This window comes from Hypanus sabinus, chromosome 14 (genome assembly GCF_030144855.1).
Source record: "Hypanus sabinus isolate sHypSab1 chromosome 14, sHypSab1.hap1, whole genome shotgun sequence".
Lineage (NCBI taxonomy): Eukaryota > Metazoa > Chordata > Chondrichthyes > Myliobatiformes > Dasyatidae > Hypanus > Hypanus sabinus.
The window spans coordinates 20,008,886-20,033,876 of record NC_082719.1 but is presented as its reverse complement, the minus strand read 5'-3'; the positions used below and the strand labels follow the sequence as shown (position 1 = coordinate 20,033,876).

Genomic DNA, 24,991 nt, shown 5'->3' with positions numbered 1-24,991 from the left:
AGTCTAAATCCCTTCATCCCTGCGACACTAACAACCTAATATATCATTCCACACTATCCCATCTTCTAACATTTCTGTTTATATTACATTAATGGAAGAGTATTTTCACTGATTTATTCTTGCCCTCTGGAATTCATTCAGATCAACTTTTTGTCCCAATTCTTATATTACAGCACACATTTCTTCCTTAATTCATTTTGTCTAATTTCCCACTTCAGTGAGGCACAGTGGGATATTTCCTGTGTTGTTCTCACAGATGTTGTTTCTTTAGTTACAATATTTGCATTTTTCCCTCAAACTGCCTTGGTGCATAATAGCTACTTAAATCTGGAAGGGATTCAGCAGATGAACACGGCCCCATCTACGTACTTCAAAAAAAAGATGTAAATGACAGTGCAAATGATTTGGATTGAATGGTTTCTTGTTGTTCCGACACAAACTACAAAGACCTGCATAAATATGCCAAAGTTACAAAGTCTCCATAGACTGTGGAATAAAAAGCTCACTTTGTTTAATTCCACAGTGAATGGAGGAGTGGATGAATTCCAGACTTAGCACTGTGCAATTAGAAACCAAATATTACCCAGGAATCACTTTTCTCTGTAAGTTGCATGTGCCCAGCAACGGATGACATCACTGTGGTTCTACAACGTAACAGCAGCTCACAGGTTTTTTCACTACAGAATGAAGGCTTGCAATCTGAGCAGTCCCCAAAGCACTTGTATGAAATTAGTTTTGTTTAGTTGTAAATATAGTAACCAAGATCTTTTGCAAGGAGTTGATTATTTCAGAAAAGAGGAATTAAGATAAAACAATAGTTGAACAGTAGTAAAAAAAAATTGAGTGGTTTATTTACTGTAACTGCTTAAGAGAAAACAAGTTATTTGGCAGATGGGCTTAGGCTAAATTAAAAATGGGAATATTAGGATGCGGACCACTGAAGGTTTGATTAGAGATGGATTTTGAGAGTTTTAAAGGATGAAGAGGGTGCTGGTGAATATTAATGGGTATATTCCAGATGATGGGACATGAAATGTGGAATAAGACTACATCAAATTTGTTTCTGTCAATGGAAAATATCCCAAGCTTGTGATGGAAAAGATCAAGGAGTCGGGCAACACAATGGCAAGGGATGGACCGTGGAAGGCAGTAGAGTTTGTGTGAATACAGCTCTCACATATGGGAGCTAGCCCCATGGCTTTGTACTTCTTTATGTTATGTTAATTCAAATTTAGATTTAGATTAAAATTTAGATTTAAATCAACGATTTAGATGAGGGCATTGAAAGCTATATCAGCAAGTTTGCTGACGATACTAAACTGGATGGCAGTGTGACATGCGAAGAAGACATTAGGAGATTACAGGGAGACTTGGATAGGCTGGGTGAGTGGGCAGATACTTGGCAGATGTCATTCAATGTGAATAAATGTGAAGTTATCCACTTTGGAAGCAGGAACAAGAGGGCAGAGTATTGTCTGAACGGTGTAGTTAGGTAAGGGAGAAATGCAAAGAGACCTAGGAGTCCTGGTTCATCAGTCAATGAAGGTGAATGAGCAAGTGCAACAGGCAGTGAAGAGGGCAAATGGAATGTTGGCCTTTATTACAAGGGGAATTGAGTACAAGAGCAAGGATGTCCTTTTGCATTTGTACAGGGCCCTGGTGAGACCACACCTGGAATATTGTGTACAGTTTTGGTCTCCAGGTTTAAGGACGGACATTCTGGCAATTGAGGAAGTGCAGCGTAGATTCACTAGGTTGATTCCTGGGATGGCAGGGCTGTCTTACGCAGAGAGATTGGAGAGATTGGGCTTGTACACACTGGAATTGAGGAGATTGAGAGGGGATCTGATTGAAACATTTAAGATAATTAAAGGATTTGATAGGATTGAAGCAGGAAATATGATCCAGATGTTGGGAGAGTCCAGTACCAGAGGGCATGGATTGAGAATAAGAGGTCAGTTATTTAAAACAGTGTTGAGGAAGAACTTCTTCAGTGTGGAGGTGTGGAATGCTCTGCCTCGGAAGACGGTGGAGGCCAATTCTCTGGATGCTTTCAAGAAGGAGCTAGATAGATATCTGATGGATAGGGGAATTAAGGGATATGGGGACAAGACAGGGACTGCGTATTGATAGTGAATGATCAGCCATGATCTCAGAATGGTGGTGCAGACTCGAGGGGCCGAATGGTCTACTTCTGCACCTATTGTCTATTGTCTAAATGTCTAATCCTATGATTAGATACAATTCTGGAAGCAAATCAGTACAGTTCCAATTCCCAGTACACTGGGAGAAGAGGTCAGGAAGAGATTAATTAACCACATTAAAGATTGTGGTGTGTAAAAATATATCACTCACTTTTAAAGAGAATATTATTCATTGCTTCTTCTGTTTTAACATTATACTGAATGGAGACATGATTCTGTTTTGTAAGGTAAAAATAGAATGGTTTAGGATAACATCTCCAAAAGGACCACAACCTTGTCATTGGGTTTGGAGGCTTGTGTGCCTCAAACACCCAGAGAGCTATGTTGGCTGGAGTCAGGGCTTTATGCTTTGGCTCTTGGTAGGGTCACCCATGCCAAACAGGTCAAGGGGTAGAGGCCAGACTAAGAGTGGTCCACCTGTTCTCCAGGTTCAGGGTTCGGCTCAGGGCTATCAACTCTGACTGGTCAAAAGTCAATTATTACAGAAACAGCAATGAAGAATCCTCCTATACAGACAGAGGTGGAAGACCATCGTTGCTGTTGATACGTTAGGGCAATAGAAATGGATTTGGGAAGCAATAGCAAGATTATAGACTTTGAAGAAAAATATCCTGAAAATGGGACAATGTTGTAAAGGCATGGGAGTTGTGGTCTATTCAACAAGCTATAGGATTTGCAGTGAAAACAGGTTGAGCAGTAGGGTGGGGGAGGGTAACAAGGCACTAGTTTAATGACAAGACAACCAAAGCTAGAGCTATTATTGTGTATTGAGGGCTTAGGCCAACATAATGGCCAGTTTTGACCTAGCAGAGAGAAGCAATGTGATGTTTGATGTGATCAAATATTATATGGATGGTTAAACTACTTATAGAGTAGATATGCTTATGTATGTGTTCCTTACTTGGGTATGGTGAAAAGAGTATTTCCTTTTTTTTCCAATGATATTCACATTTGATTAGAAGAAAAGGGCTGCTTAATCTTTTCCACAGCAGTAATTAGAAACTGATGTAAATGGAAAATAAGTAGGAGTAATTGATTTTTATCCTTTTAGATCCTTTTTCATGAAGACATCGAATATAGGAAAACAGTGCAACATGATAGTGGTGGACTGGGCCAAGTACTTAATAACTTCTGCACCCACATACCCAATTAACTTCTCTAAAGGTAGTCAACTGCTTTTGAGATGGCAGTGGGTATTGGTTAGGTCACCAAGATGGTCAGTTCTCATGCCAGTGTGAGGGTCAGACATTCAGAGGAATGTCAGAAAAATCCAGTCCTAACCTCACTGAAAAATACACACTTTTTAGAGAGGCTATTGGAAATCAACTGGGAACAGGATGCTGCAGACTCAATGACACAAAGGGTCAAAGTCCTCAGGACCCTGCCACCTCACTTGTTACCATCAATTCATAGAGGAAAATATGTTGTACTTTTGAAAGTCACATTTAATTTTGTTCCAAATTAATATTAAACAGAAAGTCAATACCAGAGCGCTCCCTCTCCACACAGCTGATGAAGCCAAAGGAATGGCAGAGATCGCTAGTTTGGTACCAGTAGCATTCCACACTATAAATATAAATATACCTCATAAAATGACATAAATCTTAACACCTAGTATTCATTTGTTGGATACCTCCTTATGCAAAACTGTGCTCAGATAATATTTCTAATTGTCTCCTATGGCTATCTTGAAACAGATAGGCATGGTGATGAATTTTTGTGTGCAGACAAACCAGTGGGTCCGCCATAGACCCAAGTCTCAGTGCAGTTTCATTTCAAGTAAGGCTATGTCATTACCTCATGCTTTTCCAAAGCTACAGCTCACCTTCAAAAACTACTAATCTACACACTCAAAGAGAAATTATCAACATAATTGCCTCCATTCCAGAACCAGATTCTTCTTCTTAAGCCTATCTGGGCCCTCTGTCCTGGCCAGTCTTTCAAGTTGCCCCACATGTAGCCCACCTTTGAAGATCCTTCCTCTCCCAGGGATAAGGTCTTTGAAGCTTCTGATGGTGCATCTGCAGCTCTGGGTTTTTACAGGATGGAGTTGCTAGCCCCAGGCCAATCCTCTTCCTTTGCGCAACAGGGCTTGGCATCATCCATGGCAGAGCTTTCCAGAACCAAGGTCATCCTAAATTCACTCACTGGGCTGCAGTATTCAGATTGCATTGCACATCTGCATGCTTGTGAGTTTAGCACCACGTTATTGTCTATTTGTTCACAGAAGCACAGAGAATGTGATTACACAATACTTGCAAAACAAGGATTCTGTACCGATTTGCTGTTACTATACAACATTGTCCAACAAGGCGGACAATGAGAAGACTTCCCATATTTTAGGAGTCACCCCTCAGCAAAGGCAAAGGTTGATGATGGAATTCATCATTGTCTTCACTGTGCCCGCATACTCTTCGGCTACCTGCGGGAAAGGATCTGAAGGACAGGAACTCAAACTGAGTATTAAACTCATGGTGTGCTAATTCCTTGCTTCCTTATGTATTTCTGAGATGTGGATTACATGCAGCAGACACCTCAAAGTCCTAGTGATTTATCACCAACTCTTGATTCCACAAAACCCTTAAATTCCACTTTCAGGAAAATCAAACCAACATCAGAGCTCTTTTTCAAGTGTTAGAACATAGAAATTTACAGCACATTACAGGCCTTTCAGCCCACAATGTTGTGCTGACCATGTAACCTACTCTAGAAGCCACCTAGAATTTCCCTACTGCATAGCCCTCTATTTTTCTAAGCTCTATGTACCTATCTGAGAGTCTCTTAAAAGATCCTACTGTATCTGCCTCCACCAATGTCACTGGCAGTGCATTCCACACACCCACCACTCTCTGTGTGAAAAACTTACCTCTGATATCCCCCTTGTACCTACTTCCAAGCACCTTAAAACTATGCCCCTTGAAGTCAACAATGAATTGCTCAGTTTTTCTGATGTTGAGTGCAAATTTGTCGTTGTGACACCATTGAACCAGACAATCTGTTGACTTGTTACTAACGCTTAGTTGGATCTGATGGCCAGGCCATGTCTTTTGTATGCCTGACATCAGACTCCTGAATGAGGTAACATTTTTCTGACTTCTGACACAAGATATTATCAGGAAGCCAGAGAAGATGATTCAAGAATGTTCTCAAAGACTCCTTGAAATAGCATAATGTCCGTATTAACTTGTGGGAATCCCTGGTACATGACCCCTCAAAGTGGAGAAGCCATTTCTGCAAAGTCCTTGAGAACATTTGTAGAAGCACATAGAAGCATAGTCTAAACAGGGAAACTAGTATGCCACCTCCCCAACTAAACACCCATTCTGTCAATTGCCTTCTTCCTCTCCTTTTGGACTCCAAATTGAACTCCTCATCCTCCTCAAACCCTAGAACTGTGGTAGAACAAATCATCTTTGATCCCAAGTTATTGCCTATGAAGAAGACCATAGCCTAACTGTGGCTATCATGAACACAGCAAACGTCCCAGCACCAGAAGGTACCAACGTAATGCACTGCAGAAAAGTAAGGATTTGGCAAAGTGCACGGGTTCAAATATTTGTCAACGGATGTAATGCAACAATGTTATCAGGGCATGCTTTAGCAAACACTGTTGGGCATTCAACTAATCAATTTATAATGTACAGCTTATGCCAAAGCACAGGATTAGCAGAAATTTAGTAGTAAAGCAGCAGAGATATTTGTTTCTGTGAGAAAATAAAAATAAAATTACAACTCACTAGTACTGAGACACTTTAACCCAAAATAAGAGGATTTTACTGTATTCCCTCATTATTTAGATTTCATATATTTCTCAGACAGGTGCAAGATAGTAATGCCTCTGATCGTTACAGATCACATAGAACATGAGAAAGCAGGAAAGTTTGGTGCAATGCTTTAACAAATCCTTCATTTCCATGGCAGTTCTGAGCTATACTTCTGAACCAATCCTAAACTGCATGGTAACTTGACCTAGATTAACTTGTAAAGTTTAGAAATATTCAGATATTTAAAGTACAACTTTGTTTAACTTTGTTCCACTGAGGCTAGGGGAGAAAAAAAACCAGAGGACATGGGTTAAGGGTGAAGGGGGAAAAATTTAAAGGGAACACTGGGGGGGGGGGTGCTTCTTCACGCAGAGAGTTGTGGAAGTGTGGAATGAGCTGCCAGATGAAGTGGTAAATGCGGGCTCACTTTTGACATTTAAGAAAAACATGGACAGGTACATGAGAGGTGTATGGAGGGATATGGGCCAGGTACAGGTCAGTGGGACTAGGCAGAGAAATGAAAGAAGGGCCAAAAGGCCTGTTTCTGTGCTGTAATGTTCTATGGTTCTAACTAGAATGTCATTTTAAGAAAAAAATAATCCATTGTTGTTGTAAGTACAACCTACAAGATCTCAACATTTTCCCCTTTAAGATAAACCAATTTAATTTTCTGTTAGGTCTGCTGCAACAAGGCTCATCTTTCAGATTAATAGCATGTAATTAGAAAGGCATAGCCCCACACTGTCGATGAAGAGGAAAGAAATTAGAAACAGTGAGGTAATGAGGAACACAGATTCACTATTCCTGAAACTTAGAGTGAGGATGGTTAGTCTACTGTAATCTTCCATTCTAAAAAGAAATGAACTTATGGTAGACATGCATGGTTAATCAGTGACAGGATTGAATAAAGTTTTAACACACCAGTGTAAATAAACAAATTACGTTGGAAGATCATGCACTGAGAAGGGAATTTTCTCTCAACCTGAGCCATTATTACATCTAATGCAACACGATGCCACTACATCCTCTCCTATTCCTTTCCTCATCATTTCCTTCCTATCAAAGCAATGCTACTCATGCCTTAATCAGTATGAGGCAATCTCCAAGCTTAACTTATGTTTTAAATCTCCTTGGTAACTGCTACCTAATTTTCTCAATACGTCGCTGGAGTGTGCATGCTGGGAGCAGCGAGTAGATGAAACATTATTTAGAAAATATGTTGGATGTTGGGTTCTTCTTTACATTAACATTAGGGATAAGGTTTTAAGACATAATATACAGTACTTTGAAAAAAATTACAATTTAGGAATGTCTGGAACTTCAAAATATTTATGAAAATCAACTGTGAATGCTTGTGAGTGTTTAAAGTAAGAGAAATAGCTAATCATTTTGTCCTCCTGTGCTAGCTGATCTTCCTCATTTGCTGACACCAGAGGTTGTCAAACATTTGCAGATAAAACTACCAATCCATTGCAGCATAGGGAAGGGGATTAAATCTGCTCTGAAGAAAACTTTTTTTTAATTCATGTTGGTTTTGTGGGACAGAACACTCCCCCCCAGCAGATTCTTCAGTTGCCATGGTAATAAACTGGACCACTACTAACCTGGAATGGTAGGTTTGGTGCCAAGGAGTGCTGATCGTGCCCTGAGATATTTGCATCATGCTTGAATCTGGTTGGTTTTCTGCTAATTTTGCGGAATGCCAGGAGTGAGGTCGGGCTGTGGGTTCAGTCCGCCTGTGGAGGCAAATTAAAATGAAGCTTTAGAGTATGTTACAGTAAAACATTTTAAAATGTACTCATTTAACAGTTTTAGTTTTTACATGCTGACCAGTAAATGAATTCTATGTCCCCAATTAACGCCTATAATCACGGATCTGCAAAGTGAAGCTTCTCCCTGAATAATCTGCTGCATGACCAACACTAATTTCTGTGCAGAGAAACAGATACTCTTAACAACTTCAGGTAATTAATAAGTAGTCTTGCCTTAATTTTCCAAGTCAGTTTTAATGTTTGCTGATAACACTGCCACTGTGAATTCTTTACTTCATTTAAACCACTTTAAAAATAACATTCTCCAGTTGTGCGCTTTTAGGTTAAAGACATTTAAAGAGAATGTTTCATTCCCTAGGGATGTTATATTTGGTATCATTTCCAGACATGGTTAACAGTAAACATTAGAACAGAATGGAAACTCTGCCGTAAAAGTCAACAATTCAAGGGCAGAATGCCTCTCCTGAATCTCACACTGAAAAGTGATTGAAAGTGTCTAATACTTGTTTCCACTTAATAACTTCAGCAGTCAAAAAAGACTGACATTGCTAAAATAGGCTGGTAGTTCAGTGTAAATGACTGGACCATCAGACAAGGGGCAGAGTTGCTATCAGTCAAACATGGGAGCCATTCTATAAACCCCCTACTGGGTTGATTTGATCTTGGCTCTAACACCAGAGTAAAGAAAAAATTCGATTTAATGTCAACTGTTCTTAAAGCTGGATCGTAAGCTAACATATTTTAAAATAAAACTGCCAATCAAAGTGAATACCACTTCTGATAAGATTACAAAGGTATTTGGCAAAATCTTGCCTTTACGCATATTTTAGGACATTTCCAAATGACCATACAGACAATGAAGCATTTCTGAGTGGCAGACCCTAGTGTAAAGTGTGAAGATTGGCACGCAAGTCAGGCAATTACAAACACTAATGTGATCTTGCTTAGATGATTGGCTTTCACTAATATATAGTATTATGTGTCAAAGCTTGCTTGATTAATCACATTGAAGTATGCAATGGAATTTCAAAAGGCAGCTTATGGCCAGTAAGAGAGATTCGTATGCACCGCACAAGCAGTCAGGCCACTCGAAAGAGAATGATAGCAATGATCTGAACAATAAAAAAAACACAAATCACACTGTTCAAATAATATTGTCCAGGTCCTGCTGCATTTGGATGTGAACTGTTTGTAAATAACATTTTGGCAGGGCATTTAAATTGCTCTTACATCTCTGTGATGCACCTCCAACACTGAAAGTGCTATTGTTGGTTTATTATTGTCACATGTACAAGAAGCACACTGATCAAATCAGTACACAGTGCACTGAACTAGAGAACTACAAGGTAAAACAATAACAATGCAGAATAAAATGTAAATGCTATTGAAAAGGTGCAGTGCAGGTAAACAATAAAATTGTTTATTGATCATAATGAGGTAGCTTGTGAGGCCTTATCATCAAGAAGTTTGTTCAACAATGATGTCTGTGGGAAAGAGGCTGTCTTTGAGGCTGGTGCTGTGATCTTTCTGGCTTTTATATCTTCTGCCCATTGGGAACGGCGAGAAGCAAGAAGGTCTGGGGTGAGTGGTGTCTTTGATTATGCTGGTATTTGATGATACCAATGCAAATTGACTGATATTTTTAAATATTGCTGTTAGTTCAGTGTGGTTTTAGGTTAAAATATTAAGATTTACTAACTTTGCAGGGAATAAAATATCATTCACTTTATCACACAATGACAGAAAATAATTTGCAGAAATCTTTATCAATTCCACAAGGATTCTTTAAACCGTCCTTAATATTCCTCAAAACACAATTTTGGTCTTTCAGTCTTCTTTCTACAAAATATAGATTTTAAACTAATCGAAGCATTGGTATGATTTGCACTCTAGCATTTATATAACAAATTTAATATAAATCTCATGTCCAATATAAAGGAATTCTTAAACAGGGAGAAGGGAAATGGTCTACCAGACCAGGAGGTGGGACAAGAAGAAGATTCTTTGGAGGTGAAAAGAAAGGTAAAGATAAAGAGAAGAGCAAAGGAGATCCAAAAGTTACCCTCCAGCTTCTTTGTGTTCTTATGTATGTCACTGCATTGGTTGGAGTTAAAACTAACCAAATCAATGAGATAATGCGCTGCCTGAAAGGAAATTGTCAGTCATTTTGCAACAGAGATTGAAAGTAATTGCATTGAACAAGTATTATTATCAGGATGAAGAAGAGATGTTCTAGGAGAGGTCAAAACTGCGAAGGTTCCAAACACTGAGCCATAAAACCATAGGGATCTGGGGCATCCACCCTTAGAATATGTTTGTGATAGTGGTGTGATTTTTTTGTAACGATCTAAGCTTCCTAGATCACATTCAATAGTTTTACCTAAAAGTGACAAATTCTTCAATTTTCAAGCATTTGAAAAGTTATTATTTGCAAGACTAAGGTCAACAGACAGAATGCCACATGCTAACCCACAGCTTCACTATCTCTCTGACTTTGGATGGAGTGCACTCCCAGGTCATTTTCAGCATTCTCCTTCCTCTCATCCTCTCCTCTGCAGCCCAGTAAAGTGAGTTTTCCTCTTCCATCCAGTTTCAACTCTAATTCATTCCACTGATACAAGTGTTTGGGAAAACTGTAACCCTTGAGTTTTTAGCCACACTCATGTGAAGCCCTTTAGTAGGAATGGAATCTTGTAAAACTCCCATAAGCAGCAAAAGTAAACATATTCAACTTTTATAAACTATGAATTATATACACTCAGTGATCACTTTGTCAGGTACACCCGCCCATTAATGCAAATATCTAATCAGCCAATTATGTGCATAAAGGCATGCAAGAGGTTCCATTGTTCACACCAAACACTAGAAATGTGATCTAAGTAACTTAGAGCGTGGAATGATTGTTGGTGCCAGACAGAGTAGTTTGAGTATCTCAGAAACTGCTGAACTCCTGGGATTTTTGCACTCTACAGTCTCTAGAGGTTACAGAGAATGGAACAAAAACGAAAAATATCCAGAGAGCATCAGTTCTGTGGACAAAAATATTTTGTTAATGAGAAGTCAGAGGAGAATGGCCAGACTGGTTCAAGCTGATGGGAAGGTGACAGCAACTCAAATAACCATATGCTATAACGGTGATGTGCAAAAGGGCACCTCTGAATGCACAACCCATCGAACCTTGAAATGGATGAGCTACAGCAGCAGCAAATGGCCATACTAGCTTCCAAGGTTTAACTAATAAAGTGGCTGCTGGTTGTATCTCCAAAGCATTTCCTGAAAACCACTATTACTAAAAAATTGGGTTACTGATTACTCAGATGGCTTTTGTTGAGCTATTAAAAAATATCTAGAGCCAGCACATAATTTCTTCTTTCACTCAGGAATTTATTTGCCAACCCTGTTCATTTGAGCATGAAAGAGGCCAAAAATTTATGCTGCTTTGCTCAAATACACCGCCCATCTTGCTGATCGAGGAAGGGTGACCCAAGTTAATATCTCTGGACCCAGATAGTTTGAACCTGTGCTATAAAAATGGTTTCATCTTTCAGTGGACCTCCAGTAGATCAGACGGCATCTGGACTGTTTTTTGTTGCACTCAGGGCAAAATAGAAAGCAACCATTTCTGACATGGCCACAGTCACAAAGTTCTACAATATTAAAAACTGGCCCGTCAGCCCACTACATCTATACTGACCAGCATGCCTATCTATACTAATTCTACTTGCCTAGACTAATTCCATATCCCTCTATGCCTTGTTCATTCAGGTATGAACCCAGATATCGCTTAAGTGTTGTTACAGCTTCTCTGGCAGCTCATTACAGATACTAATTACTCTTCACATGAAAAACGTATCCCTCAGATTCCCTTTAAACCTTCCTTCTATCCTCTTAAACTTATGCCTCTGGTTTTAGACATGGGAAACACACACCGGCTCTTTACCCTATCAATGCATCTCATAATTTTATATCTGTACCTCCATCATGTCACCTCTCAGCCTTCTTTCTCTCAGAGAAAACAGACCCAGTCTTGCCTGATAACTCGTCATCCAATCCAACCAATACCCTTGTGAATATTTTTCTGCACCCTCTCTCATATTATTCCTATATTGTGGTGACCAGAATGGCACACAATACCCCGAGAGTGGGCTAATATTTTAGAGTCAGAGAACATTACAAGCACAGAAAGAGGCTCTTCAGCTTATTGCAGCTGTATCAAACCATTAATTTGCCAAGTCCCCATTGACCTGCACCGGAACCACAGCCCTCCTTGCCCCTCCCATTTATGTACCTATCCAAAAGTCCCTTAAATGTTGAAATCAACCCTGCATCCACCACTTACACTGGCAACTTCTTCCACACTCTCACCACCCTCTGAATGAAGTCTCCCCTTATGCTCCTGTTAAACATCTCAGCTTTCACCCTTAACCCATGACCACTAGTTCTAACCTCAGTGGAAAAATCCAGCTTGCATTTATACCCTATCTATACCCCTAATAATTTTGTATACCTCTATCAACTCTCAATCTTATACATTCCAGAGAATAAAGTCCTAACCTATTCAACCTATAACTCAGGTTCTCAAGTCCTGGCGACATCCTTGTAAATTTTCTCTGCACTTATTCAATTTTATTGATATCTTTCCTATAGGCAGGTGACCAGAACGGCACATGATACTCCAAATTAGGCCTCACCGACATCTTATACAATTTCAACATAACATCCCAACTCCTGTACTCAGTACATTGATTTACGATTGCTAACGTGCCAAAAGCTTTCTTTATGACCCTATCTACCTGTGATACCACTTTCAAGGAATTATGGATCTATATTCCCAGATCCCTCTGTTCTACCACACTCCTCAGTGCCCTATCACTCACTGTATAAGGCCTACCCTGGTTGTTCATACCAAAATGCAACACCTCACACTTGTCTCCATTAAATTTCATCTGTCATTTTTCTAGCTGGTCCCGATCCTGCTGCAAGCTTTGATGGTCTTCTTCACTGCCTACTACACTCCCAATCTTGGTGCCAAGTGCAAATTTGCTGATCCAGTTAACCACATTATAATCCAGGTCATTGATACAGATGACAAACAACAATGGACCCAGCACTGATCCCTGCAGCAAACCACTAGTCAAAGCCTCCAGTCAGAGAGGCAACCATCTCCTACCATTCTCTGGCTTCTTCCTCAAAGCCAATGTCTAATCCAATTTATTACCTCATACTGAATGCCAAGTGGCTGAACCTTCTTGACAAACCTCCCATGCGGGACCAAGTTAAGTGCCTTACTAAAGTCTATGTAGACAACGTCCACTGCCTTTCCATCGTTAACTTTCCTGTTCACTTCCTTGACATTGATGATTGTGACACAAATCCTTGTGCTTGCCACACACAAGGTTTTGTATCACACCTACACTCAATGCCTCAGATGATGAAGGCAGGCATGCCATACACCTTTTTCATCACTCTGTGTACCTGTGCTGTTATTTTCAGAGAACTATGTTATTGTACCCTGAGGTCTGCCCTGCACCAACGCTCCCAAGGGATATGCCGCATACTGTATGTTCAGCCTTGGTTTAACTTTCTAAAATGCATCTCTTGGCTCTCATCCAAGCCAAATTCCATATGCCATTCCCTTTCCCACTTTCTCAATTGATCCACACCTCATTGCAATCTTAGAAGTCAACCTTCTTCAGAATCCACTATGCTACCATACGGTATCTGCAAACATGCTACACTGTCATCCAAAACATTATGACAAACAACAGAGGACCTAGAGTTAATCCTTGAAGTACACCATTAATCACTGGCCTCCAATCTGAAAAACAACCCTCCACCATCTCTCTCTGCCTCCTACCAACCAAGCTAATTTTGCATCCAGTTTGCTAACTCACCCTGAATCCCTTGTGTTCTAACCTTCCTGATCAGCCTACCATGTGGGACCTTGTCAAAGGCCTTGCTAAAACCCATGTAGACAATGGTTACCTATCTGCCCTCGTCAATCCTCGTGCTCACCGGTCACCTCTTTATTATGCTCAACCAACCAGCTAGCTTCATCACGAACACTAGCATTGAGGATGCCTTCAAAAGGAGATGTCTCAAAAGGCAGCATCCAGCATTAAGGACACCCCCCCACCCCCTGCACCCAGGACATGCCCACTTCTCATCACTACCTTCAGGGAGGAGGTACGGGAGCAAAATACCAATACATCCTGTCCCTCAGCAAACTCGCGCATGCGTGAGTGGGTTCATTTTCATGTTTACTCACAGTGTTGGGACAGGGTAACAAAATTCTCTGTGGCCTGTTGCTGTTTGCAACTTGTTACCTTGTTTTCAGGAAAGATAATGCTTAATCACACAGTAGATTTTATTTTGATGTTTTTGTTTGTTGTCTCCTTTCTATCCTCTGTAAATGACTACAGGTGCACCATCTAATTTATAGCTTCTAATTCCTGCTCAGCCACTGCTTTTGGTTTTTCCCTCCCAGATTCATTTTACACCAACCTAGTCCACTTGAATATACATTACATTAATCTCACTACCTAAATGACTGGAATGAAGCCAAGGCCTCTATCAAAGAGCTCATCTTTGACTTTGCCACCACCTCTTATTTTTACTTGCAGAATCCCTGCAATGTCAGAGATCATTTTATTCAGGTCCTCTTGCATATGAAAAGATGGCAAAATTAAGAGAAGGCAAGATATAATGAATTTGCTTCCCTGGAGTTGCTTTGTTGCTACCTCACTTTTTAAATATACATTATTTCTACTTTTTGCATGACTTTTAATCTATTGAATATATATATGCCACAATTTATTTATTTATCTATCTATCTATTTATTTACCTTCGTTTATACTATGTATTGTATTGAGCTGCCGCTACCAAGCTAACAAATTTCACGACACTTGCCGGTGATAATAAACCTGATTCTGATTATGCAAAATCAATTTCCATCCAAGCCAATACAACACAATGCCTCAAGAACCTAACCGAATACTGCGATTTGCAGAATGGTTCCTCATAAGCCCGCTGAAGACCATATCATCTTTTCAACAAACCAAATTTCTAGGATACAGAAGCATTCCAACAATGATGAAAGCAATCCATGGTGGTTTCTCTTTCATAAAAGCTTTGGGCATTCAACACATCATCGCTGTGATAAATGGGGGACCAGGATATAAAGATCACACAAAGCTTAACGTTCAGACTCCAATTACAAAACAATGTGACCAGCTAAAGGAAAAGATTCTACAAAAAGTACCACCAAAATGTAAACGTACACATTGCAATAAGTATCACTGACTCCACAACTGAGAAAATGTTTTTGGGCAATTTAGTTTTCAAACTGTTTGCTGGGAACAGTTCTGGCTTTTAATTTGCATTGACAATTGAAATAAAAGTTGACAAACAGGCTTCCAAGTCACGATTTCATATTTTACATCACAGAGCAGAATAAAAGTAACCCCGCAGTACCCGTTTTAGAAAAAACAGATTTCATCGCTTGGGCAGTGGTTTAATTGGAATTCAAAAACTGCAATGCTAACTGTTTGCAAAGTCCACAGTAATAAGCTGACTGGACAAAAAATCTTTTAGGAATCATTTTGTGAAATGAATCAGCACCTTAACAGCTGACACATTTTAGGCAAATGGCTTGGCAAATTTTAGGCAAAAATCATTAATATTGATTGCCATCTATACATTTTCTGGAGTATTCTGATGAACAGTTAAGGAAATTTCTCTGTTTTTCTGGAATTATTTTTAGACTTTCCATCTCATCATAGTGCTAATGCACACAGGGAGCTGGAAAAAACACCAGCAAGAACAGAGCATCTCCACTTGCTTTAAAACCGTCATCAGTTAGGCTGCATAGGGAGCATGGATCCCAGGTCTTGCAGGCTAGATTTTTTATGATTTAAGCATTCCCTTCACATTTGGCTTTCACAAAAGAGTAGCTAACTAATGTTAGATAGTCTGGGACATAGCCCACATTTAATCCAAGACATTGTTTCTTCAGTGTATTTTAACTCCTTTTGTCGTCTGTGGCCCTCTGAACTTTTCCGAGTGCTTTAAGTATTCTACATTATTTTACCATTCGAACTGAAAAAGTAATTTGGTCAAGGCAAATTTAACAATGGCACCCACTGTAGGAACCTAATACTTCACAAACTAGATGTCAGTGAGACACCAATGTGATACTGTTAGCTGCTAACCTGGCCTGTCCAAAAAAGAATACTAGAACCTGGTATAATCATTTATTAGAAAGTTTTGTTGCTACTGTAACCAAAATGTAATCTGGAGAAGGGTAACAGAAATGTTTGCTTAAAAAAACAGCAGCTACAGATTTCTTAAAATACTTGACATCTTTTGTGGAGACATTTTGTTTGTTGCATTCCTTTGTAAATTTGTTAGCTAAACTGGACAGTTTTAGTGACTGCTGATAAAACATGTAGTAAAGCCTACAGTTAAGAGGGTCAGTCCCTGGCAATTATCAACATCTTGCCATGTCAGTGCACAAGGGTAGAGGGGCTACTTTTGATTAGTTGGGGGCAATGACATGACATAAATAAAATGTTCAAGAAGTAGCTCTAATTAACAATCTGTTACAATAATTAATGGTCCAGAATACAAATGGAATGGACAGTCCTAACAAGCCAATAAAAGATAAATACAGGATAAGTTCTCTTGATTAATGATCCACATTCCAATCCATATGTTTGCTGTTCAGGAAAATTCATGGCTTTGACCTTTATGTCCGAACAGGCTGAATTCTTTGTATTTTTTTAAAATCTCACTTCTTGAGCTAGACACCAACATTAGATGACAAACGTGTAGTTACAGCTCCCACGTTAAAATGATTATTTCTCAAATGTTTTCACTCAGGCTGGATTTGAACTGCATAATCTAGACATTTGTAACAACCCAATAAATTGCCCACCAACAGCCGTTGGTATCAGATCATCACTTATTAATTCAAAGTTCAAAGTAAGTTTATTATCAAAGTACATATACGTTACCATATACTACCCTGAGACACATTTTCACACAATTAAATACAAAGAAACACAATAAAATCACTACACACAGCAAACAGCAAGTGTGCTAAAGACAACAAATTGCACAATTACAAAAAGAAAAACAAAATAATTGCAATAATATTGAGAACAAGAGTTGTGGTGTCCTTAAAAGTGAGTCTATAGGTGCAGAATCAGTTGGGATGAGTGAAGTTATCCCCTCTGGTTCAGGAGCCGGATGGTTGAGGGGTAATAACTGTTCCTGAACCTGGTGATGTGGAACCTAAGGCTTTGCATCCAACCCTTTTTAGTTGTTGTTGTTGCTTTTCACGTATTGGGTAGCAACCTTGCCATTTCTTTGGTTTTTGTCTGTTTTATATGAGGCTGAGTTTCTAGCTCGACACTCAACCTAGCACAGATGGAAAGTGTGTAAGGAATGGCTGGATTCAAACCCAGGACCACAAAGTATGGAACGGATGCCACTATAGTACCGGCCAGCTTAAGCCCATTTAGTACCAATACCAAAGTGCAACATTTACCAGTCTGACGCATGGCAAATAATTTTAGATTACAGTGGGGAACTGTACATACCGCCATTAAAAATGGGTTTCAACCTTGAAAACTGATACTTTCAATTATAAATGATATGAAATGTTTTGACCATCAGTTTTAAGAATTATTGCGACAATTTGGCAGTGTCACATTGAGAGTGAGAGAATATTTTTGTCAAATACTGTGGGCAGATGGTGGAAGGAAATTGGGAGACAATGTAATGACAAGAACAAAAAGAAACATCTGATCATATACGTATTGACTATATAGTAACCAAAGGGAGGTTGCTGAAGACAACAAGCTATCAAATGGGGACATAAAAACCCTGCTTCTTAGAGCAAAATTCCTTAATATAAGTATCTTTGAATGTTTCTATTTCGCTAATGCTCATGTCACTGATATTTGGTTATTGGTGCTGTCTACAGAGCCTATGAGTGACAACTATCTGATTTCTTTCAGAGCACATTTATGCCATATTTTAGTAATAGGAAATCACCAGGTACCTGAGTTTCTGCATCAGGTCAGGCACTTACCAAACATGAAATAGTTTCTTACAAGACAGTTAAAGGCTTGAAACACTGCCAACAGTTAACTTGCTCTTTTTGAATGCCTGTTCACAAAGAGCAAATCTAGCACACCACACACCAAACTACCAGCCTTGAGGTAATGGAAATGGACAGAGATGCCAGCAAACAACACAATTTGTAAGAGCCAGGCTCTTTTTGGACACTACAAGTGTGACTAAAGCTCCAGTCCTCTGACTACAAGAGCAAAAGATCTAAATGTAAGCGAAAAGAAGCAGTAACGATCCTCAACATCAAGGTAGATTTGTACAAGCATGGCATCAATTGGCACGTGGCATTTGCCACCACCCATATATGCCAAGGAATAACAATACCCAACAACAAAACACAGCCAATTCATTTCTGCCCTGCTCACTAAAGGCAAGGCCTCTGCAGCATGAGTAATCAGCAAATTCCACTTTCAAAGGTTTCCTAATAACTCTCAGTAGGAGATCATGTGTGTAGACCACATTTAAATGGGATGAAATGTGGAGAAGTGCGATAGAAACATTTGATACAAAACAGCAGCTACATTTTTCTTAAAATGCTTGTCCACCTGGGCCAAAGTATTTTCATAAAGATAAATGTTGTTTTATCTTCCAGTTATTTGTACTCAAACCCTACTAAGTAAGACTGCCGATCCACAAGATGTACACTTAGAAGGTATGTTTGAATAACAAATTATGATCAGAACCTATATATTTATTATATCCAATTCAGGCATGATTGGAGAGGGCATATGTATATCAAAACATTCTTCAGTGAAAGAAAGAAAATAGACAGTACACACATGAATGGGATCTTAAAATGTCTAGCCATACCCTATTGCAACCTGCTCTGCCTCGCATCGCTATATTATCTCTAAAGTATAACTTATAAAAACAACCATGACAACTTATTTCATATAGGAAGGTCTGAATCACTGCATGCAAGCACTTTTATTTTTTTATGATATCTGATGGACAAACACTGACCAGAGAAGAATATTTGGGAAGGCTATGTTGTCCCTGACTTTTCTGAGAAAGTCACAAGACCAGATACAGTGAATGTCTCTGCCAACGCAAATTACCTTAAGTCCTATGGGTGAGTTAATGAACATATAAAGATATAGGAGGAACTTTAAATCAATAAGTGTCTGTGGGCCTGGCCAGAAGAAAGGGGTTTCTTTGTACTTGAAAAGATGGACAAATGGTTTTCCCCCACAGATCTGCATTATTACCTCATCTTTTCATTATGTGACAATGATTATGTTGAAGGAATAGGAAAAGACGAAGGAACATATTCATTGTTGATACCAAGGTTATACAATAAAACACTGCAGTTGAGTGCAGGAAATTGCAAGAATCTGTAGGCAAATAGGCATTGCGAGAGGGCAGAACTTCAACAGTTATACTCAATGTGAAGACAAGTCACCTACTTTAGATCAACAAAGACAATTGGGGTATTTCCTTCATCAGATAAAGTAATCAAAGGATTTACAAAGTTGCCAACATTTCAAGAAGTTGATAAATAAAACCAGGTAATGCTTTAGTTGGTATTAAACTGCAGGAAAATTACATTGACCTGGATCAGGGTAGAGCATGGTCTCAAAAAGCTAAAAAACTAAATTGGCCCTGTTTTGATGTATAGATAAGCCATGACTCAAATGAGTATAGAATTGGCCCAGGAGGCTGATCTCAAAAATATTGAATTTCCCACAGTCTTCTGCATACATCTTAATTAGTAAAACCCAATGCTGCAAGTTTCAATTAATATATGCACCAACTATATAACTGAACAACTTGAATACAGAGTGGGTCGTTAATAGCTCTTTTGCAATTCCCGCAGCAGACTGCACTGCAAACACAATTATTGGCAGAGGAAACAGCAACTTTATTTATACAGGTACAGGCAAAAATGTCAGAGCAAAAAGTGCCCTTCAGATTTCTGCCAAAACAAAGAAGCACTAAGGAGATTAATCAATGGATGCAGATTGATGGAATGATAATGGATCCCTGAAGCTAGACAGATCCACAGCATAGTTTTCATAGTTCACATGCCTCGACCTCCAACACAGTAATAAAGTGCACTTTGAATCTGGGCTAAAGGCTAAAGTGACAAAAATAAAGATACTGGTTAGTGTGGAATTGAAATGGAATGCAGGAATGAAAAGACTATGAAATCATTGCTTGTAATTCTTAACCACTTAATTGTCCTACTTTATGTTTAGTAATTGTCACTGAGCACTCCCCCTGTTTTAAAGCAGAGTGCTTTTATTTTCTTTTAGACCAGTATTTTTATTTATGGATGAAGGCAACTCATTTTGTTTGTGACTTTTATAAAGATCTTTCTTTAGATTGGAGTAACTAAGAAAAGAAGCCCACTTTGATGTTTTTTTTCAGCCAACACAGTAATTCTATAAATAGTGACACATCTTTGCTGGACAAAAGAGATGTAGAAAACACTCGGGCTGCATACAGCCTTGAAAGTGAGCCAGAGGAGGTGCAGGGGTGGAGGAACCATCCAGCAAGAATCTATGCCTCCCAATTTACAGTGCTGAGGGGCAGTAGTACTTGAAAGCATGTTCCCCATACACTCTGGTGGAAGTGGCCAACTGGGATGATGGGCGTGACAGAAGCACACAAAATCGCAGCTCGCTGAATTTGTGAAAATCCCTGGAGATCAGTAGTTTCTGAGATATGCAAACCATCCCAACTGGCACCAACAATCAATCCAAAGTTGGAGTCACTAAGATCACATTTCTTCCCCTTTCTGATATTTAGTCTGAACAACGACTGAACCTCTTGACCATGTCTGCATGCTTTCATGCATTGTGTCGCTGTCACATAGTTGGCTGATTAGATTTTGCATTCTAGAGCAGGTGTATAGGTGCACTCAATAAAATGGTCACTGAATGTGTATCGTTCCTTTTACCAAGTTCGTAAACTAAGAAAGAAATGAAGCCTTATCATCAGAGGTCTGTCCTTAGGGTGGGCTTCACTTCCAATAAAGACAGGGAAATGTAGGTGGGAGTACCTTGGCTGATGCTATATTAAATTCTGATCCTAATTTATTAATATTTAAGGCCTTGAAGTACCATGCCCTGACAGTTTACAAAAGAGATTCCAACTCAAGGCTGAGCCTCAGCTGAGTTTGTATCATTTCACTCTTGCCTGAGTCTACTGCACAAAGAACAGAAATTAGATTGAATTTCAGAGCTTTTCATAATGTGAACATTGACAGTATAACTTATCAATGCTGACCTGAACGTCCTTACCAGCATCATCAGGAGGGGAGTGCAAAAACAAGGAAGCTCTCAATCATTATGAATTATTTCTTTTACAGTTCGCTGTATTCAGAATCAAGTTCAACATCAAGGCATGTGTCGTGAAATTTGTTACTTAGAGGCAGCAGTACAATGCAATACACGATAAATATAGAAAAAATAAAACGTGTATATGAAAAAGTATATATGTATATATTAAATGGTTAAATGAAAAATAGTGCGAAACAAAAATAATTTTTTGAATGTGAGGTAGTGTTCATGGGTTCAATGTCCATTTAGGAATCAGATGGCAGCGGGGAAGAAGCTGTTCCTAAATCACTGAGTGTGTGCCTTCGGGATCCTGTACCTCCTTCCCGATAGTAACAGTGAGAAGGGGGCATGTCCTGGGTGACAGGGCTCCTTAACAATGGATACAGCCTTTCTGAGGCACCGCTCCTTGAAGATGCCCTGAATACTACAGAGGCTAGTACCCAAGATGGAGCTGACTAATTTTACAACTTTCTGTAGTCTGTTTCGATCTTGCGCAGTAGCCCTGACCTGATTTTAAAGGTTTCCCTGCTAGACTTAGATGAATGCAGAAGTGTAAGCCCCCAAGAATCATCTTAGGACACCTTTGCACATTATAAATTAATATATTGTTACTTCTGTTGTTTCATCTCAGACTAAATCTGACCCTAACCTATTGTACCTTCATGCCATTTATGCTTCCAGAAATAGTCCGTGTATTAGAGGGAGGAGGAAGCACTTCTTTGCTAAATCTTCTAAGAGTAGTGCTAGTGGGTACACGCCACTGAAATTAACATATTTTAAATTCTTAATTCAATGGAAGATGGCTTGTTTCACTATGCTATTCGACCAACAGGAAAATTTGTGTTATAAGGGAATTTGTAAAGGAAATCACATTGAAGGAATTGAAAGCTGGTTCAATGGGCCATAAGTGCATTAGGATTAGGGTTTGCTTGCCTTACACAGACTAGGTATGATACAGACAATATCTCAAAACAAAATATGGAATAAACAGCAAATATATTTGGATGCATTCAGTTATAAGCTTGAATTACATTCTGTACAAAACAGTCTCGGTTATCTGCACACGCAGAGAATACTCTTTCTCACATAGTTACTTCACTCACTTTCCAGAATACACTGTGGAGACTGTTGGATTCCACAGTTCAGAATTTTAGCTCTTTATGATTGTCGGTAAAATATATTCTTTTCAATCTACCCACAGCCTGTAACTGCAGGCTAATTTTTTTTCTACATACCAAGCAACACATGCAGCCTGACATTCATGCACCACCAGTGTTTCCAAGAACTGCTTGTTTTAGACTCAGAGAGTTAAAACAGACAATAGAAACAAATAATTAAAATGACGCACATTCATCAGACTTACAGCCAGCTTCTCTTCAGCTAAAGCCAGTTTCCTCGCACCGAGGCACAACCTCCTCTTCAACTGCTTTTCTTTCAGTACAGTCTGACTCTTTTCTGCTGGCAACATGTACCAGAGGCACTGAAAGCTGGAGGGGAGGAAGGAGATCTGTGAGCTCAGCCTTGCCCTTGTCTGGGCATGCGTCCCTGTCAAAACAAATAGGACGCAAAGATCTGCGGAGAGGCTGAGAGGCTGCATTCCACAGCATTGTTAAGGCTGAATATATTAGAAACAGAAAATTGCCAGAGAAAAAGATTCAAGTTCAAAGGTCAGGTATTGAAGTGCATTGTTGAACCGCAATTGTTTGATGGGCAGTAACTGGTGAAACAGGAGACTGTGGTTGTGCACTCAGTAAGTGGAACAAAATTCAAAATGATTACACCACAGAAAAGGGAATCAGAGTGAGGGCACTCACTCCCTCACTGAAGGAAGAAGCATTTTCATCAAATAAAAGAGGATTCTGATAGAAATGTGGTGGTACAAAATCTTGTGAGAACCAATGTATAGGATCAGAATTCCCGTATGTCCCCTCCCCCACTTACTTCACCAAGTCCCCTTCTCCAGCATCGTATTATAAAAGGCAATGGTGGCTGCTGCTTACTGTGGGTGGGGAGAAAGGTCATTACGAACCTACTGCTCGCCACTTTCACACTGATCAGGGACGACAACTAAAGAATAACGGATTTTGAATCGCTATGCAACCTGAAATGATGTCTCATGCAGGACCTTCCCCATTTGCTGCCGTTCCCTCACTTAGGACTGCCGCTACTCCAGCTTGATGTTGGAAAATCACGTCACTCTACCCAACGCAACTTTCTCTGGCAGCCTTTCACCATGTTAACTCTTATCAATTGCCTTCGAAAACTTGTCCGTAAGAAGATTCATTCATCTCCTGCTTCATGCGGACTTCCTGAAAGTAGCGAGACCAAAGCACTACAAGTAAAACCAAAGAAGTGATTGTAGGGTAAGACAAGGGACCAGCAAGGGTAAGGGCACTTTTCATCGAAATTAGAAATGGAAAGAATGTGAAATTTCATGTTCCTGGGTGTCAACATTTCTGAAAATCTATCCTGGGCCTAACTTTTCAATGCAGTTACAAATAAGGCACGACAGCGGATATATTCCATTAGGAGTTTGAGGAAATTTGGTGGGGGGCATTGCACAGAATCAAAATAAGCTGCAGAAAGTTGTAAACTCAGGCAGCTCCATCATGGGCACTAGCCTCCCCAGCTTTCTGGACATCTTTAAGGAGCGATGGTTCAAAAAGGCACCCAAGACATGCCCTTGTCGCATTGCTCCAATCAGGGAGGAGGTACAAAAGCCTGAAGACACACTCTCAGTGATTCAGGAACAGCTTCTTCCCCTCTGCGATCAGATTTCGGAATGGACATTGAACCCATGAACACTGCCTCACTACTTCTTTAATTTAACTTTTTATAGATAATTTTTTCTGTAGTTCATAGCTTTCATTATGATGTTTTGCATTGTACTGCTGCTGCACTACTACAAATTTCATGACACATATTAAAGCCAATTCTGATTCTGACCATCTGCAGTTGGACGTGCATCTTTCAGAGTTCGTGGATATTCAGCTTGAATTTCTGCAGCACCATTTGGCTTCAGACGTCAGTATGAATTTGGCAGAAATGTGAATGAAGGAGCTGGATTCCAGAGGATGAAGGTTGTGTGTGGGGTGGGGGAATGGGCATTGGTAAGAGTGAATGCTCCGATCAGTGTTTGATGGAGTGTGGCATCAAGAAGCCTTGGTAAAGTCGAAGTCACTGTGGTTCATAGGAAATCACTCCTCTTCCGGAAGGCATTTGTCACATTGAGGAAATGACGTTTCCTTAACGTGACAAATAACAGTGGCTGTTGGGAGGTCAATCGCTTTATCTCCCAGGACAATGCTGTGGGAATTCTTCAGCTAATTGCTATGACTGCTGATTGCAACTGTTTTATCACCAATTTACCTTCCAGGATGAGGTCAAACCTGGTGACGATTGCTGATTACTGCACAATACCTACTTCAGTAAGTGAAGCAGCCCTTCCCAAATTAAACGAGTGTTGGACCACAACAGGCTTTTGGGCTGAAGGTGCCATTCTTAACATCACTCACCTGTAGTCCAGCCCAGCCCAGCCTCCTTCCCTTGACATTCATGGGCAACACCATCAGAAGGCCAGAAATGGTAATATTCGCTGTGATTGCACTGCTGAAGTAACTGTTGAATAAATGTAGTGACCTGTGCCTACAAGCATCAAGTTCGTTCAAGTTTATTGTCATTCCACTGTACACATGTACACCGCCAAACGAGACAATGTCCCTCTAGACCAAGGTGTGCAACTCCATACGTATAACTCACACACACATAACATATACTATCACAAATAAATTAACAAGTAATAAGGTGCATTTATGACACAAGTTAAAAG

At 39.7% G+C, this 24,991-nt stretch overlaps 1 protein-coding gene across 13 annotated transcripts in view; it reads right to left on the bottom strand.

Moving 5' to 3' along the window:
- Positions 1–24,991, bottom strand: part of shroom3 (shroom family member 3) — a 429,988-nt gene that overhangs the window by 28,321 nt on the left and 376,676 nt on the right. For 12 of the 13 annotated variants that reach the window (XM_059988824.1, XM_059988825.1, XM_059988831.1 and 9 more), the window contains one exon: positions 7,573–7,704. In XM_059988824.1, the coding sequence (XP_059844807.1) occupies positions 7,573–7,704 (132 nt within the window). Of the gene's footprint in view, positions 1–7,572; positions 7,705–22,525; positions 22,652–24,991 lie in introns of those variants that run through there. The other variant, XM_059988835.1, reaches the window with a different exon arrangement.